The following is a 19,643-nucleotide window of genomic DNA, read 5'->3' on the forward strand; positions in this document are numbered from 1 at the left end:
TTTAAAAACAGAGCTTTTTAGCTGCATTTTTGCATGGCTGATTCTAGCCATTAGTCAGTTGAGATCAAGTCCTAGGTGGGTTCTTTTAATGAGGTTTTTTTTTCAGTTGCACTCTAATAGTGAGGCAAATGGAGCAAATTGAGAGAAGTTTCCCAAAGTGTGAGATGGAAAGGCGTTTCCTCAGAAAATTGCTCACTGTGGTGGGTGCTGGTCTGTGTGAGAGGGTTTGAGGAACTTCTCTGTGTGTGTGACAGCAAAGTCTCAGTGTTCCAGCTGTGCTCCAGCCCTGATGGGGAGGGATGGCAGCGGGACTGGGAGGGCTGAGGGGTCAATTGGCTCTGTCTGAACCCAGCTGTGATGGCAAATGCTTAATCCTCGATCAATCCCCCTTCATGGCCACGGAGAAATGCAAACAAAGGGTGGCTACAGCTTTCCTCTCGCAGGCAAAGAGGTGAGGCTTCAGAAAAGTTGCGGGAGTCAAAGGATTGATTTGCTGTGGAGGATAGCTGGAGGAGACAGCAAATCAATTTACTGAAGCCAGAAGTTTGTGGGAGGGTCTGAGAGGACTCCTGGCTAGGGAGGACTGAGTTAAATGATGCCCCAAAGTGAAATGATGGAGATAGAGGTGGGCATTTGTGAAATGAAAGGAAGGGATGTGGAATTAAATGCAGATCTGAAGCAGCAAGGACTCTACTCTTGTGGTTGGGAATTTATGGTAGAGGTAAATTAAAGATGCCTCTTGTTGGCAGAACATTGCTTGAAGAGGTTTTATAAACTAGAGATAGCATCATGAGGACTGAGAAAGTCAGGGAGAGGAAAAAATCAAATTCAAATGGGTTTCTAGGAAGGAAATGTTACCATTTGTAAATGCTGGTCTGATTTCTGGTTGAGATATCATACTAAACTTTTATAAGGAGATAACAATTTAAGGCTTTGCTTGAGCAGTGCAATTTCCTTTAGATCCATTTAATCTTTTATGATAAGATTCTTCCACACCAATTTTTGCTGAAATCAACTGGTTACCCTAAAGTGAATATCAATGAAATCTCTACATTAGACAATTTCTTTAAAGTGAGAGGTAAATGTAGGAAAAAAAAGTGTAAGTAGAGAAGTGGAAAAATTACTTCCACAGTAGCTTTTTGTCTATTTTTTTTAATAATGTGATAATATATTTATATAATGTCATATATTTATAGACAATCTGAAAGGAAGTTGAAATATGAATTCTGTATTGTTATTTTGTCTAGGAAAGGTGAATCTGTATTCTCTGTGTGATGAGTTGGGTACAAGGAGAGAGACAATTGAATCCGTAATGTGGTTCTTTGAGTGTTAGGAATAGAAATATAACATGAAACTTTTCTATCTTCTATTTACTGCTTCGGGCCTTGCTAAGATTGTTTAAAAAGAAAATAAAATTTCACTGATATAAAATATTTCCCTAAGAATTCCCATGGAAGAGAGATGCAAGGTTATATAAAATTTTTCACTCGGGATTCAGGACAAGGCAGGATTAGGTCTGCTGTCTTGCAGTCGATGTTTATCATACATATTTAACACAGAAAATAGTTTTGCGTTTTTTATTTGATCTCCAGCTTTCCTCAAGTCTTCCTCCACTGCTGTTGATCTTTTGTCTCACATCAGTCGCGTGACACTCGCTCATTTTGCTGTGTGTCATGAGCAGGGGGTTTTGAGGGAACCCTTTCATGTCATTTCCTTTGTCATGTCATTTGCCGCTTTTATTAATTATTTCAGCTGTGATTTTTATATTTGCAGTGGTTAAATTTCCCTGGTATAATCAGTGTTTGTCTACAAAGGAGAACAAATGTCTTTTCATTCCCCGATTCAAAAGGTTTGTCTTTTTGGGCTCCCCGGTTAACACATTAATCAGCGGTGTCTCTGAGCACCCACTGACTGAGCAGCAGTGACATTTTCCTTCTCCTCGTTTTGCTTTTTATTCCAACTCTTTGTTTGCTCAAGAAACAAGGCGTGCTGTGGGCTGTTGTCAGCACAGGATCCTGGGCTGGCCGCTGGGAATCGTGCTGAGGGTTATTTGTGCCAGAGCTGGACACGGGGATGCTCAAGGACATGAAAAGTTGATGATGTTCAGGCTTTGAGTTCCACTTCACTCATACTGAGCAGCTCTCAGCTCCAGAGAGCACAGCCAGCCTATCTGCACTGCCTGGAAAATTCCATTTGGTTCAGTCGGCACGTGTTACACGGCCTCTTCTTTCTTCCCAACTGCTCCCTTTGAGATAAGCCTGCAAGAGTAAAAAAGAAAAGGAAAATATTATTTTTACCTTTGAATGCCGAGACTTTTTTATATGTAGAGATCTATCATAACATCTTTACATCCTTGTAATAAAGGTGCTTTATCTTTATTTACCTTGTAGCAGAAATGAGGAGAATCCTTAAAGGATTGTGGGACAAATCCTTACTTAGGTTGTTTCAATATGTTTTGTTTGATTTCTCTCAGTGATTATGTTGCAATTCACACAAAATACAAAGCTGTACTTGAATCTAAAAGATCAGATAGTCTGTAAAAATAAAGAGCACAGACCCAGGATATTTTGGGTTATTTTGCGGAGTTTGGTGCTTTGGGGTTTTGGTTTGTTTTTTTATTTGCTAGTTTTTTTGGTTTTTTTCTTCATTGATCTTTGAACCAGTGTTGTTGCTAGAAAAGCCACCTGATGCAATTTCAGGTCTTTCAGTTCAGTGAGTAATTAACCAGTTGTAGGAACTGGAATAATAAAAAAACAGAGCATAATCTGACAAGGTTTAAGGGTCACTGTCATGTAAATTGTGGAAGTGTTTCATATTCCTTAATAAGAATTCCTGAAGAATTTACGTGAGCAGATTTAGTGCAATAATCCAGAGATAACAGAATGTTTGTTTTATGAAATACATACATCAGAGGTATTAGAGAAGATAATGCAAGCAACCTTTATAAGTGGAATTATTCCCAGTCTGTTACATCTGGACAGAGTAACGCACCTTTATAAAAGTATTTCACTTAATAAAAGGAGTTACTATGCCTGATTTCACTGCCATATGTTATTGCACTGAATGTGTGCTTAATCTCAGACCAGTAAGAGTTCAGTGTAAACAGTTTGGAAATCCAGTGATGGCCACATTCTGTGGTTTGGGCTCTCAAATATTCCAGATTTATCTGCAGAGCTCTCATGTGAGACAAGCAAACCCTTCACATCAGAATGATGCCTTAATGATTTTTATCTCATTAACTATTTCTAAAAGCTCAAATTGTTCCTGGAATTTGTCATCTGGAAGAATGGAAGCAATTGCCCCTAATAAACAAAATACCGTTTTCCTTAGAACTTTTAAGAGCTCTGTGTAAAAAAACAACAGTGAAAATATTGAAATTGTTTTCCTTGATTTCTTAGGATATGTTTTTTTGCTGCAGAGCAAACAAGAGGGGATTTAAAGTGAGCTTTGGTTTTGTGAGTTCATTGTATGGCTTCATCTGCTGGCCACAGGGAGCAGGTGACCTCTGCCTCTGCTGCCTGACCCTGCTCTGAGCAGGGACAAGATCACAGAGGAAACAGAGGTAGATCTTGTATTAAATATTTAACACTGAAATTTAATATTTAACATTTAAAGCCAACCCAATATCTGGGCCAAGGAGCCTTGTAATGCTATCTAAAATATAAAGATAACACATCTGTGTTATAGCAACTGCCCTGAATATCCCTGAATGGGACTGGAAACCCTCCAAAGAGCAGAGCCTCACACTGAGAGAGATGCTGAGCCTGATGTGCACTCCTGTCCTGCCTCCATGCCCCAGGGACACAAATCTGCCACATTATGGAGCACTCAGGAGCCAGGAAATTGTGGCGCTGGTGGGCCTTGGCCCCAGTCTGTCAGGGCTTCCAAAATCTCTTTACTCAGTGCAGCCTCCGATGAATTTTATGTTCCCTCCTTCCTGAAAGGCAGCACAGCAGACTATTATTATATAGGTCAAACAGAGAAATAATTTTGTAATGTTACTATTTATGTTTAGCTGAAAAAAAAACAATGGTTATAAATGTATGATTCTTCTTGAAATAGAGTGACTATTCTCCTGACAGCAAACTGCAGCAAAGCCTGTGACATCAAGGCAGAATTTCTCCTGTAACTTCAGAAGGGATTTCTAACAAAGAGTGAGGATGGGTTTGGCACAACTCAGGAGTGCTGGGGGAAATGTGAAGGGGCTTTGTGGGCATCTGTGGTGGCCCTTTCCCAGTAAGAAAAAGGGAATGTTTGTGTTGCTCCTCTTGATGGGAAGCTGTGCAGAGCTGTCCAAGGGAAGGGAAGAAGCAGCAGTGAGGCTGACAGGCACCAGGTTCTTGCTGGTACAATACAAATTTTTATGGATTTTACTAGAAAAATATGGGGATTTTGGGCTCTATCCTGACCACCTGTCAAGTATCAAAAGAGCTATAAATTTGTCCTGAGCTGTGCTGCTCCAGCCCACAGACATTCTTGGCTTATGTGGGCGATGGATCCTCCTTGCACAGACGTGTCCTGGGGCAGCTGGAGCCCCTCTGACCCCTCCAGGGACTCCCACCTGCCTCCCCCTGCTCCTCCCTCCTTTACAAACCACATTCTTTGCATCCACTCTGAGTTCTGTGCCACAGCTCAGGGTAGAGGCTGAATAATTTACTCCAAGTCACGATAAGGAACAATAAAAGCATTTCCCAACGTATTTCTTTATCTCTTGGGGGATTATTTATGGTCTGAGTGCCTGTTCTGGACACACTCCTGCCACCTGAAGAACAGTCTGACTTTTTTATTTTACCTCATCTCCTCAGAGCTACAATATGTACTAGAAAAATCAAACATACTTTATAAGACGAATAGTCACAGCTGGGGATAAGGAATATAAATAGGATGACATCAAATGAAAAGAACTGATGATCCAACAAGGCTTCTATAGATCATGTTGTCTAATGTCAGGAGAATTGCAGATTAGTCTTGCTGCTCTTTATGAGTAAGCCTATTTATCAACTTTCTGGAAAAATCTAATTTAAGGTGGCACATTTTCCTTAGTTCTGCCACACTTCAAAGCTCAGAGTGTAGAGGTTGGTCAGCCATTCTGCCCTGGCTGTAATCACTGTGTGAGATTCCCTTTCAGGCCTTTCTCCAGCAACCTTGCTACTCCTGGCTGGCTCTGATAATGTAATTTTGGTTTTCTTGATTAGTAAAAAAAAACAGGAAGCCTTAGGTTTTAACAACCTTATCCAATTCAGACTTAATGTTCAGAGAGAAAGAGCAATTTAAATTGCAAATGTTCTTTAGGAGAAGCTGGATTTCTGTAAAGTATAACTTAGTCATGCCATAGAGAAGGAAAATGACAAGCCCTAAAAAAAACCCCATATTTGGACAAGGTGGATCCAGACAGGGGCTCTGCTGTTTTCCTGAATAACCTACAGAAAGAGAAACTATTTTTATGACAGGATATAACAAGAAATGTGAATTTTAACAACTCTGCAGGAGATATGCAGGAATATAAAATTTTAGTTTTGCTACCGTGTATTACATTTTTAACACAATGCTTTATATCCGAGCTACAAAACGGATTTGTGTACATTTCTATTCCTTCTTTAAAAGCTAAGTAGAGCTCAGACAAGTAAAACAAGCTGTTAGATATTATGTACTTTTTTCCCCGCTTTTACTTGAAGCAGGAATACCTCAGCATCTAATGTCACATTAGTTTTATATGTGTAAATACTTTCAAGCCAGAACATATAGTGTAAGCATATTTTATCACCTATTACCCTAAGATTTTTACATATATGAACTAAAAAAAGCTCAGTGTTTGTGAAATTTGAAGGTTTTTTGGTTGTTTTTTTTTTTCCTTTAGGATTATCTGAATTTGTGGCAAATCCTCTGTTCTTATATCAGAAATTATTCAACTGTTCATTAGGAATTTCTTTATTATATTTGAAATCTGAAAAACTTGCTTAAGTTTATAAGCAATGATGTGCAAGATAAAACAGAAGGATAACAGTTTCTGTTTGTAATTTAAATGTAATAAAATCAGTTGTGCAACAGTCTTCACCAGTATATCCTCACAGGCACTTTTCTTAGGCATTTCAAATTGCTGCTGTTCTTACAGGAAACTTTAGGATAAGTCTGTATAATTCCTGTGCATGACATTCTGAAAAAGACCAGGGCTGTGAATATCTCACCTGTTTGCTTTTAAGTCAAAAGCTTTCCTGTGCAGAAAGCAATGTTTCAATTGGAGAAAAAAAAAAAAAAGGAAGAAGGAGGTCATTTGACATTACTCCACTGCAATCAGCATTGTGTAGAGGAAAAGAAAATCAGAGCAGTTTCAATAGGATGCTGCCTTGGAGCTGAATAGACTTAAGCATTTGCATCACCTGTTCAAGAAAATTGATAAGCCACAATTTTAGTATCAAATTACTGTATCAACTTGCAGATTTGGTGGTCTCAGTCTCTTGATTTTTTGCAGTTTTGCTGCTGCTGGTTACTGAACACGTGGATTTACTCTCTGTTGTTCCCACTTTGACTCTGTCATCATCTGGTGTCTGAAATCTGCAATTCTCTCTCTTAGAATTTTGGTAGGGAAGATACTGAGTAAGATGGCAAATACACATAGCAGGTGGAAATAATTTCTACACCAATGTAGTAACTCTGTGCTGTTCCATGTGAACTGGGTTTGATTTACAATTAAAAGTATATATATGTGCTTGTAAGATTAGTGAGCATTTTAATTTTTAATGCTATATCCCCTATCTGACATATCCCTTGGGATTCACAGGAAATCCTTTCTCCTTGCATAAAACCAACAAGATGCATTTACCCTAAAATTGCCCTTGAAATAGATACTTTTTCTAGTAGTATTTAGAATAATTTCTCCCTAATGACATCTCCTTTGTGGCACAATGCTTGATGGCTGAATCCTGAAGCGCAGATTCGGGTTTTTTTGCTTATGGTTGGGTTTCTTTACAGAACCGTTAAGAAAAAGCATTTTCCCAGTGAAGATTCACCATGTAGGGATGGATTTGGCTGCTGTGTAGAGAGCATTGTTCTTGTGTGGATGACCTCCTTGTGCAGAATGATAGTTTTATCCTTCTCTACATCATTATGTTTGCTGTACAGAAATCCTGCTGTGCTACATCATAATAACATGTAATCTTCTTGCTCAGTTTAGCTGAGATTTAAGGAGCCGCTGCTCATGGAAGCAGTTTTCTAAAGTCTGATCTATAATTTACCAGAATCAACCAGGCAAAAGAGCAAGAGGCTTTATAAGAGGGATACAGCCCTTAAAACTCTTAAATGAAGATTAGTTTAAAGTTTTACAATCCGGCACAGAACCATCTGGCAAATCTCGTGTCAGGCTTTGTTAAACCCCTGAGCATCCCTGGTGCGCCGCACCCCACGCCCACACCCTGCCCTTATCCTCCATCCCCTGTCCTGCCCTCTCTTTTGGGACAAAAGAGGGAAATAAATGAGCCAAGGGCTGATTTCCCTGCAGGAACAGCAGAACAGCTGTGGGTGTGCTGCACCCCTGGAATCATCTCCTAATGTTGGGTGTGCCCTGGGGGATTTATTGCATCTCCCAGGAGCTGCTTGCAAGGCAGAAGCTGCCTGTTGGCAGCACCATTGGAGAGCTGCTGGCTGAAATTGTGGCTTTTGAGCCCAAGGAATGGCTGGGAGGATGCAGAGCCATGTCACAGGCATTTTGGCGCTTCCAGAGAGGGAGCTGCAGCTGGGACAGCAAAGCAAAACAGAGAGGAAGCTGTCAGAGGTGATTCCAGGTTGCTGCTTACTCTGGAAAGCTCCTAAGTTACATTTCAGGGGTCGAGACTTGTGTTCCTCACTGATCTCTTCACAAAAGGATTCTTAACTGTATATTTATTTGTGTTTCTGTCCTCTGGCAAAATGCAGACCTTTGTTTCTTGAACCCAAAGCAGAAACCTTCCTATAGGAATCCTTAAGGACATCTGCATTTCAGCTGGTGTGGCTTTCTTTATATAGAAATATATGAACCTCGGAAACTCAGAATAATATAATTTGTTTTAGCAATCGGTTTCATTGACTTATACTATTGTCACTAAAATTAATCCTTCTGTTCACCTTTCTTTTGGAGGACCTTGAGAGGCTGAAGGAATCCAATTACCTGAAATCAACTTAGAGGCAAGGGGGAGGCATTGTTAATAGAGATAATCCCCTCCTCAGCTTACAGGGTTCTTCTGTCTCAGTGCAAAGACACTCTGCCTGGACAGTAAAATCGGTGTACCTGATTTCCTAATTAAAGTGTGCAACAGAAAAATAATGAAGAGAATGAAGAGTGCATTTCCTGTCTAAAAATGTGGATTTTGGCAGACAGAAGTTGCCCCAAACAGATAAACCTTTGCAATCCCAACTATATTATGATAATGTAACACAGCTGGTATACAACCTAGCAAATTATTTACTGTTTGTTTCCCAAATTTTACTTCAAGCCATAGAACTTTTCAGCTTGAAAGCTTGTTTCATAGTTTGTTGTTTGGTTTTTTTTTTTCCTTTGCTGTAAAGTGCAGGAGTGGGACACTTGGAGTCAGACAATTTTAATGCTGCCACAGCAGTTTCCTAAGGCACCAGAGAAAAATGCGTGGTTTTACCTTGGAATTTCAGTCTGCTTTTGCTACTCACAGTAATCAATAATCACTAGAATTACCGGTGGTAGTATCTGCCTATGTAATTGTAGGGCTTTTCCAGAAATCAGAATAGATGAACCAAAGTTGTTGTGTTGTAACTTCTTATTTTTTCTTCTCAATTCCAAGTCAAGGTGTGCTTTGAAGAAAAGCAAAAATTTGTTGATAGAGAAGGATGATGGAACAGAAGTAACATCTATCCAGCTGAACCAATCCAGTATTTAGTATTAGAATAAAACCTAATCAGTTTCAGTTGTTTCAGATGCACTGAAGATCTCCCCTCATGTTTCAGAGTGAGGACCACTCTGAAATACCCAGATCCATCATTCTATTCAAGACAGAAATGATATCTGACTTAAAACACTTTCATAACCTTTAAAATCTGTTTTACAATTAATTTTCTCTGGTAGGCTTTGGAAGCCTGGATATTACCTGTCAAGTTGTCATAAGTAATTATATGTTTCTTAACTTATGGTTCCTAATAAACAACAGGAAATATTCATGATGAATTTCATTTTTCCCTTAAAAAAATACTTAACTGCTTTGATTAAATATTAAAGCTTTATTTTGCTGTTACAACCAGACAAAAAATCCAAAATATCAGCAAAATATTTTGTGAGCAGTCTTTTATGACCTGGTTATTATTCTGGACTTTATTGATTGGTAACAACACTGATCAGGATAATTTCTAGGTGGTCAAGTGATGGGACTGGCTGTATGATGGCACAGCAAACCAAAACTTTGTTCCTATTGAAAACACCTGAAAATTTGAGTTTATGTAGGTATACAGGCTTGGGTTGCAGTTGGAATTATTGCATTTCTTGGTGGACAAAAGGAAATAATTCTGAGATGAAGGAAACCTTTACAGCCAGCACGGTTTTATGTGGTTCCTTTGTCTGTGCCTTGCGCAGTAGCTGTGCCCCAGCAGTGACACAGTGCCAGGTGATGATTTAGGGCAGGATGTGCCTCCCTGGGCTGCAGCAGAGGGGGAAGGCTCAGGAGGAGAGGGAGGAGCAGGAGGAGCTGTCCAAGGTACCCCCTGTGCTGGTGGAACAGCACCTGGCCCTTGCAGAGGTTCAGTGGCTCTTACAGAGGTTCAGGTGGCTCTTCCAACATGGAAAGAACCTCATTTATCTCACCAGTCAAGCTTGATTGCTAGAAAAATTTTAATCGGTGTGTGTGCAAGGGCTGGGGGAGCTCTACTGGCGCTGCTGGAACCACAGCATCATGTCCAGGTTGAGATCTTCCATCTTTGATCCAGTCCAATTCCATCTTTGATCTCATCACAAGCACAGCTCTCTTCCTTTTGTGGAACTAAAACGCCAAATTGAGGAAGAGGAGGGAACATAAAAGACTGTGGGCACAGTCTGTTGTTTCTTCAGGGCGTTTGGGAGCTGCAGAAGGCTGTAGGAAGATGCTCCAAGCTAAACAAGGGGGTAAAGGCTTCCAAAAACTCCCCACTTTTAGTCAGAGCTTCTTTATCTGTGCTGGAAGGAAGAGGCTCCTGTAAGGACTCTCTCATTACCACTTTGCTTCTTTAACACAGAGGAAAGAGAGCTTGTGGCTAAGTGCTGCTGGTGTGATCCGTTAGCAAGGTGTGTGTATCTCAGGCAGGGTGAGCAAGCTCTGTACTCCAGGTGTAGCTGCTGTTGTAGCAGGTAGCACACCTGGAGAGGGGCAGGAATTGCCTCTTGTCACAGGTGCAGGCACTGGGTGGGTGCCAGCAGCCCCTGTGGGCTCACACCTTTGGGAAAAGTGATCCCACAAATCCCCTCCTGGTTCTCCTTGGCAAACCAGAGCTGGCTGTGGAGCAGCACTGGAAATTGGAGTGAGAGCCACAAAGGTGCTTCCTGTGTGAGGAAAGCCTGCAGGGGTAAAGGAGCTGCTGCTTGGTTTTACCTTCTTTCCCTCCAGGAGCAGCAGTTGCCCTGGAATCTGCACTATTTTCACTCTTCCTGTGTGCTGTCCCTATTTCCTGATATTTTATCTTTGGGGTCTCTTCAGGTGCAGGGCAGGGGGATGGGGATCTTTAGGAAGTAAATGGGGCCAGTCTAAATAAAATTCAGCCTTAAGTTCTTTGAGTTTTCATTAAGCCGTGTCTAAGATTGAGAACATTGTTTCCAGTGTTAGCCAAACACTTCAAGTGCTGTTTCACCTAAATGTACTTTTACATCTCTTTTTCTTGCATAATCACTTGTTTATTCATTTTTCTCTTTGCCCTCTGAGTGGACAAATGTTGTATAAAAAAACTGGTGTGAAATGCCGAGGAGAATTATTTCTCAAGAAATAATGTGATTTTTAACATCAGTTCCTGGCAGGCTGGCCCATGTGGAATTATTATGGTATCTTTAGCATCACAATTGATATGTTTAATAATTTTCATTGTGTGTTTGGGTCCCTTTGATGGCTGGTGATTAAAGCAAGATTATAAGGTAGACTACATTTGCTTTTGAACACATGAAAAACACAACCTTCCCTTCCCAGATGCATTAATTTTAACTCTTTTTAGCATTCACTGAATCTGTGGTTATTTCTTTTTACTTTTGAAATGCACTTATTGTTCTATTTCAAGAATGAATCATATTCCATTGCTACCCCAAAATACAAAATAACAAAAAATGGTAGAAATTATTGTTTGTAATCTGTTATTACAGGCAATCCAAGCTGCCAAAACACAATTGCCATTTAATAAGGTGGTTTTTTGAAAGAAGCCCTGTGAATGCTCCATGCAAACTGAAGTTGCCCCCAAATTCTGTGTTTAAAAAACAATGCTTCCTTTTAAGCAGCTATATATTGGTGTAAAAGACAAAAAATTCAATGGCACCTCCTTTTTTTTGTCAGTCTTTGCAGTCTCCAAGGGCATTTAGTGGGACCTGGATAATGTGATATTTGTATTAGATATGGTCAAAGGGATTGTCATTAGAGATGTATTTTAGGAGGAGGAAAACCTTGGTGCTGCTTAAACGTATTTCAGCAGAAGATATTTTCTTTCTTGTTTCTGTTTTATGACAGAAGAAAAATTTAGGGAGAAAGAAAATGAGAGACTTGTATCCTTCACAACAGTGTGAGAAATTCCCTCACTGGAAGCACATATGGAGAAAATTAAAAGGTGCCAACATCCTGCTCAATGCTCAGGCCCAGTGACCAAAATCTACCAATGCATTTATTATTGCAGTAATTAGATGTTAATAAAGAATTGCAGGATGTTTTGGTATTGTAAAAAAAGGAAGTGTGAAGGATCAGAGTCTTTGAAGACCATTTTAATTTATTATATTAAATGACTTTCGGTTTGGGGTGGTTGTTCGTAGAACATTCCAAGTGGTGGGAAGCCAAGGAGACAGAAAACCTTTAACTGCTCTGTCTCCTGGCTCCAGCTCTGAGGATTAAGGAAAGACAAGGGCTCTCACCTGAAAATATGGCTCCACATCCAAATAATTCAGCCTTAAAAAGTGTTTCCCATAAATTCCTTTTTGGATTCATCTATTGAAGTTACAGTGAGTATAACACAGCCTGGGCAGAAAACAGGGGAGAAACCAGAGTTGAGTTCCCTCTGAATTTCTGCTTCTGAGCCTTACTCTGGTGGCAAATAATTTCATATTTTCAGCTGAATTTTTTACCTGTATGCACAGATGAAGGTGTATACCCCCACACCTTCAAAGATACAGCAACTCTATAAAGTTATTTAGCTGGTGGAAAAATAAAAAGTTACTTACAGCCTACACCAAATGTGTGCATTGATGCATTGATACATTATTGTATGGAATTTGTACCTGTTTTATTCCCTCAAGGGATATTAATGCTGAATGCTGACTGAACATATCACTGACATCTTTTTCTCTCCCAAAAGCACACGAAAGAAGTGGGAAGGCCACAAACTCCTTTGAAAGAAACTACCTTGGAGCCCTGGACTCAGCCACAGGTAGGCTGGAACAACTTTTCTGATCACTTCTTGTCTGTAGTGCTGGTTTCTATAAGTATTTATGGACATAATCTGCAAAAAAAGTTGCAAAAAGTTGTTCTGTGGTTCTTCTATCACATGTCAAAATAGTTTGTTTTGGTTTTTGGCTGCCCAGACTACTGGTGGTCCCCTTTAAGTTCTTTTTAAGGGAGGAATGCCAGCCTTATCTTGCCTTCAACTTGTGCTTAAAAAAAATTGCAGAACTTGACAAAACAAAATTACTTTGATGGTTTTATTGGTGTGCCAATAAACTGTGAGCATCTGGTATAGAAATGAAATGGTGAATGTTTGTTATTTTGGGAGGGAGGTTTGAGACATCAGCCTTTTGCTTCATGAGGACTTAACCGAGAATGAAACAATAATTAACCATGCAAAAAGTAATAAAGAAACATGGATATAAATATGCAATCTTTCTTAACGCAGAATGGGTATGAATATTTTGGTGTTCGTAGTTACTTGAAAAAATGTTTATTGTAAATGTTTTATGTGGAGGATTTGAGAGCCCTTTTTGCTGTTTATTCCCTGCGTATCACTGTACTGCACATGTGGCTTCAGAGGTGATGTGAGGGAAGGAAAGAAGCGGTGAGATGTGAAACCCTGGAAGCTAAGTTTTTTTCCAGAGGTTCTGCTCCCAAAGCTTGTGGCAAATACAGTGCAGGGATTGAGAAGCAGAAGTGAGAAAGCCCTCACAGCTCTGCTCATGCCTGAGTGCATTTCCCCTTAGCAGGTGCAGCGCTGGCTGTGCAGGCTCCACAGGACAGTCTGTAGAGCTGGCTAAAATATAGAAACTCTCAGCTGATAAACCCAGCTGCGTGCTGTTCATGTTTGTGCATGCACAGAGGAGATTTCTGTCCGTAAACCTGCAAGCCTCGTGCTGCAGGGCAGTCCCTGAGCTGCTGCTCCCCAAGGATTTCCCCTTGTCCCAGTTCAGGGTGTGCTGCTCCCAGCCCTGCATGGCCAAACCCCCCAAACCCTCCATGCAGGCAGCTGCTAATCACAGCAATTAAACCCCATCGACCTGAGTCTGCAATCAATGATGTTTATGTGCAGTCCTGCGGGGCTTGCAGTGCTCCTCAGCTAGCAGCAGGCATTAACCCTTCATGTGCTGGGACAACCTGCAGGGAGGCGTCTGGTCCCAGCTGACGGAGCATTGATGGCTCCTCCTGTTCCTCTCCTGCAGCATTTCCTCACCAGGAGCTTGGGTTGGGGCTGGGTTTGGCTTCTTGGAGAGCATTTTGGCCTCCGAGTTGAGAGAGGAGCTGTTGAAGCAGCTTGATGCTGTGATTGTCGTTTACGCATTTACGATTGTCGTTTACGATTGTCACACGCACTGGTGTGTGAACGTGGGTGACACAGGTGAATTTTGCAGCCACTTCTCCTTGGTGCTTTGTGTGACTTGTTGCCAGCAGTCCTGCCGAGGAAATATTCTGTTGCACTGTCCCAGTGTTGATGGGAATCCTCGTTCTTGCTGGAACAACAACAGACCATCACCGTGTTGTTCGATTGCTATCGAAATCTGCATTTAATTAATAACCACAAAGGTAAAAATTCACAAAATATTTTCATCATTCCTATTTATTTTTCATTTTAAAAGATAGTCTGTTTTCTAAAACAAATACATACAAAGAAACTAATGCTAACATTCTTTTCTTGTTTCTTGGAGAGAAGAAATGTAATCAACAAAATCAAAAACTGCTGGAGCCATTATTGTAGCAGAAAATTGAATTAGTTGATAATTCTTTCATGGATGTAATTCTGGCCACTGCAAATCCCTCCTTAGGTATTTTGTAAAAAGTGAGTAAAAATTCATGGCATGGATAAAAGCTTTGTCTATTTTATGAGCAACAGGCAAATGATCCAAATGGTGCTCATAAAGCAAATGGTTCCCAGCTCTAAAAGGAGGAGAAATGTATTTAAAAGCTGCTGGAATGAACCACGAGCAGAGCCAATTCCTCAGTACAAAAAGGTGTAACTTCCACGGGAGTTTTTTGAGTCCCCCCAAACCACACACAAGGGAGAGTCTCGCTACTTGTGCCTATTTAATAACAACAATAGAAAATCATTTGGTGTGCTCGGGCTGCTGTGGGACGAGCTCTGCCAGCAGAGAGGGAATGGAGCAGCCCCAGAGCAGGGTCTGTGTGCGGGGCCAAGGGGCAGCGAGGCAGAAGGAGCCACATCTGGGCCCTGCCAGCAGCAGGGAGAAGCTGGTGCCCATGAGCAGCAGGGCAATTTCACACAGAGCTTACAGGCTGGGCAAACGAGGATTTGGGGTTTGTGCTGCCCTGGCTCCTGCTCGCCTTATTTGCTCAAGGTTGGATTGTGGAAGCAGCCAGGTTTTGCTGGGAATTTTGAAACAGCTCTGCAATTAGACAAGAAAAGAGCTGCGGTGCTTCGTCAGGCTCGTTTCTCCTTCTGTGTGGTGGGGCTTTTGTTCTTGGTTTTACAATTGTGATTTTTAGGGGTTTTGGCTGTGCTTGATTAAGTTCACAGAGCAGAATGACATTGACGTTGTGGGAATGCTTTTTTCATGGCCGTGGCTTTTAACTTGTAGTTTTCTGCATCTTTTTTGTGTGAGCTCAGTGAATGGAAACTGATGTTCCTGCCTGGAAAATAAAGTACGAGAGACTTGTTCCGATAAATTTGGGACAAGACCTTTGCAGATAAGGAACACGTGTGGGAGTAGTTGCCCAAATAGACTTGTCATTGGTTTACAAGCTTTATTTAAATGCTAAATACCATGTATTCCTGTGGTTGTGTTTTTTGCTGCTTTGCCTGATTAAACATTTAGCTGATAAACCCTGTCAAGGCTGTTCAGAGCTGCTGTGGTTAAGATTATGTATTTGTAGCCTCTAAATTTACAGTCCATTATAGGCAGGACAATTTAAAATCAAAATAATCTGTGATTGTTTAAATTTCTGAGGTTGCTGCTGCTGAATTTTGTGTGGCAGTGACATGAAATAATGTTGGTCACCATGGTTCTGAACCAGAAACAAATTGTTTCTCCCAGCCTTTGGCAAGGTGGGATTGGTCTCGGGAAACAACTGCCTGGATGAGAGGAAATGGCCTCAAGGTTTGCCAAGGTTTAGATGAGATGGCAAAAAAGGAAAAATTCTTCACTGAAAACTGGAATTAGGCAGCCCAGGGAGATGTGGGATCACCAGGTCTTCTCCAGCCCTAAAGCCTCCAGAATTCTGTCGTTACTGGGAAGAGGATTCTAGAAAGAGACAACAGGGATTTACCATTTTCTTCTTGAAAAGGAACAATGCTCAAGTTTAAACTGCAGTAGTGGCAAACAGCGAGGTTTGCCAGCATGACAGGTACAACAAAACTCCCACTCTTCCGTTGCAGAATATTTCTGATTTAATTTCTTTTTGGTGACTCCTACATCACTGTCTATAATGTGTGTTTCTGAAATACTGCATACAAGTGGTGCCTAGAGGTGTTCAACAGGATAAAATGTGAGAAGGTGATGGTAGTGCTGCAGCTTTTTTTGTTTATTAATTGTAAGAACTCCAAGTGCTTTTAGTCACTGAAGATAATGGCTAAAAAGTCAGGATATAGCTGCATTAATCTTCCTGGCCAAATGTAGCATAATTACGTTAATGAGCATGTTAATTTATCCCCTCTTCTCATGCTTTTCCTCCTTCACTGCTCACTGTCAGTGGAACCTGAGACAGTGATGGCCCTCAGAGCTCTCTGGGAGGGGTGAACATCTGAGGATGATGATGTCCAATAAATGATGTGTGTTCAAATAAACCACATCTCACACCAACAAGGCTTCATTACCACCTGCTGGAGAGGTGGGGTATTCCACAGCACTGGGCATCACAACAAGATCCACCCAAATCCAGCCATTTGCGTCTCAAAAAGAGGATTCTTCTGAATCTATAGTTTCATTTTCTCTTTATTTGTGTGCAGAACACAGTCCATTTTTATTTTTTTTTTTTTAGCAAAATTGCTTTTTCTGGAAAGGCAAAGCCACTCGCTCAAATCTAATTACAAATGATAGAGTGTAGGGTTAGTTTTTTTTTTTTTTTGCTCAATTTTAAAGAATCACTTTATAATCTTAGAATAGTGGATACAACATCACTAATCCAATAGTTTAGCAGTAAATACGTTTGATGATGGGAATTGCTACACTAATCTTATATCCCTCCATAGTATAGTTAGGAAATCCACAGGGGGTTTTACTAATCAGTTTTTGTAGAGTAAATCAAGTCATGTAATTCTGGTTGCCTCCAAATGCCCAGCGATGCAGGCACAGCCATGTGCAGCACTTTGTGTTCTTTTCATTGCCTTGGAGCCCTAATCTGCAGCCAGGCTCTCCCCTGAGCATTTCTGGACCTTCTGACAGAGATGTCTTATTAGGACAGCTGGCAATTCACCTTGTTCCCCTCAGCTCCTGCTCACAGGCAAAAAGATGCCAGTAATAAATATAATCCAACCACGTTTGCTGCTCTGCTTCTGATAAATATGCTTGAAGGTACTTATTTAGGCGCTCACTTTATTGACAAGTGAGATATATTGCAATATGGCCTGTGGTTTGATCTTGGCTTTGAAAATATTCAAAATTAAAATAGGTTGTTTGTTGTTTTTTCTTAATTATAAAAAGAGTGTTTTAAATTAGGAACAAATATTAGCAACTGTAGTTAAATATCTGAAGAGAAGCAATTAATAAGAATTCAATGCATATTTTGTTCCCACAGTTCATGAGTATTGAATTATTGTTCATGGGGTCCTGGTGTGCTCTGTTTGCTTAAGTCACAGCTTGAGCCTTTAGGACTCAAAACCAGTCAAAGTCAGAATGAAAACAAAGCTTTTATCCTGGTTTGGTGTCTTCAATAGAAACTATCTACCTAAACAGATTTATACAGTCTATTCACACCCAGGTTATATTCAGTATTTAGAATCTGTGTGCTCAAAATATTCCTAGTTTGTTTGGTGCCTTAGTAAATTCAAATATTCCTTGAATATATTTCTTATGTAATGGAGCTTCAGTTTTAATCCTGAGTGTAACACAAACCCTTGGTAAAATTATAAAAAACCTAAACAAGTAAAAAAAGACCAGATCAGCGCAGAAGATATGGGGATTAAAAATGAAATTAGGATTGCCTATATAAATTTCTGAACTATTTTTGAGCAGTCTTAAAACCTGGTGCTTGATCTCTTGTAATGGAGGCCTCCCAAGCTTGAAGCCAATGGAAGCAGAGAGTTGTCCTGATGTGATTTGAGTATCTGCAGGAACAAAATAACATTTTATTGAGAAACTGAAGAGAAAAGAAAATGCACTAATTATCCCTGACATCCTGAACAAATAATGCATCCAGAAATCAGGGCACAGTTCTGGAAGGTGACTCTGAAAAGGCAGTTTATGGAGTGGAAAGGGGCATTAACAAATTCTTGTCTATTGATAGCTTCCCCTGGTTCCAGTTAATGTGGAATAGAACACCACCAACTTGCCACATATAAACCAGTATATCAGCCTGTAGTAGGCCACTGGGAGTATTCAACTGTAAAATAAAAAAAGTAATTACAAGATGTTTGCAAATAAAATCTTAATTCTAATTAAATCAAGACTTACTCCGCAGCGGAGCAGGGATGCTGAGGCTACCTGGCCACAGGCAGAACTCTATTTGTATTAACCTGGCAGCTTTCAGACAGACTTTACTATGTGTAAAATCATTTTTTCAAGATCCTGATTTGCCATAGTGCATGGCAGTGGAGGTTAGTCTCTGTGTAGCTGAAAAGTCACTCAGAGAAAATAAGGACAAAAGGAAGCAGCTCTCAGAGCTGTGAGCACTGAATTTGCTATTGATTTCAGCAGGGGAGACTATTACAAAAGCAGAATATAATTCCCATTTCATTTAAGTTTAGCTGTCTGTTTTCCAGACTGGGTTGTGATTCCATGATATAAAGCCTCTCAATTTGGGCCAACGTAGAGTTCTCTCCTGAGCTAATTAAAAGCAGGGAGGGCTCCCCAGACAGTTCCCACTGAGCTCATGGGGCTGGATGTGCTGTCACACTGCTCCCTGCGCTCCCACAGCCCAAACATCCCAACTGCTCACGGGGAAATCAGCCTGTAGCAAAGGCTCCAGGTCCTCCTTGAGGTATTTAAATCCTTTCTGAGTCATTTGCCTTGTTCAACGTCTCTTCCCTTTCTGTCTGTGACGTCGTCTGCCTAATTCCTTTGGCTCTCACTGTTAAATCTTTTCTTTCCTCTTGCTTCTGACACGTCAGGGCTGCTGTTACAGACTCAGAGGGGCAGAGAGGAGAGGGCTGGTAGGAAAAGCAGGGAGCTCAGCTGTAGTGTGACATTTTTCACAGGGGTTCTTGGATGAGGGAAGAGACGAGAATGTTGACTCAGTGTTCAGAAGGCTGATTTATTAGTTTAGGATATATCTATTACATTGTACCTAACTAAGAAGAATAGAAGGAAAGGTTTCTCTCAGAAGGCTAGGTAAGAATAGAATGGAATGCTTAACAAAGGTCTGTGGCTCGGACAGAGAGAGAGCAGCAGCTCTGCCGTGAGTGGTCACTAAAACCAAACATCCACCCGAGACCAATGCCAGATGCACCTGTTGCACTCCACAGCAGCAGATAACCATTGTTTGCATTTTGTTCCCGAGGCCTCAGCTCCTCAGAAGGGAAAAAATCCTAAGAAAAGATTTTCATGAGAAGATTTTCACAAATAGATGTCTGCGACACTGTAGAGCATCACCTGGCTCCCAGCCCAGGGCAAACAGGGTAACCCCAGTGCAAACAGGGAACCCCAAAAAGCTGCCAGTGCCTTATCTGGGGCTGCAGGAGGGAGCTGGGCTGCTCAGAGCAGCCAGGGTACTTATCCTCCTCCTCACACTGAGCTGGGCACTCAGCAGTGAAGCAGTGTTTAAAAAGGGCAGGTAGGCAGCTCCTCCTTCATCTTTGGAGATGCACAAAGCCCGGTCAGAGTCTGGGTAAATCACCTGGGCCTGCTAACAGAGGATGTAGGTGAGCTCTGTGAGGTGCTCACTTATCCATGGGGATGCTCA

The 19,643-nt window shown here is 40.9% G+C and overlaps 1 protein-coding gene across 1 annotated transcript in view; it reads left to right on the forward strand.

Moving 5' to 3' along the window:
* PCDH11X (protocadherin 11 X-linked) overlaps positions 1 to 19,643 on the forward strand; it is a 394,670-nt gene that overhangs the window by 155,053 nt on the left and 219,974 nt on the right. Inside the window, exon 6 of the mRNA XM_058814008.1 lies at positions 12,505 to 12,576. Within this exon, the coding sequence (XP_058669991.1) occupies positions 12,505 to 12,576 (72 nt within the window). The remainder of the gene's footprint in view (positions 1 to 12,504; positions 12,577 to 19,643) is intronic.

Source organism: Ammospiza caudacuta, chromosome 14 (genome assembly GCF_027887145.1).
Source record: "Ammospiza caudacuta isolate bAmmCau1 chromosome 14, bAmmCau1.pri, whole genome shotgun sequence".
Taxonomy (NCBI): Eukaryota; Metazoa; Chordata; class Aves; order Passeriformes; family Passerellidae; genus Ammospiza; species Ammospiza caudacuta.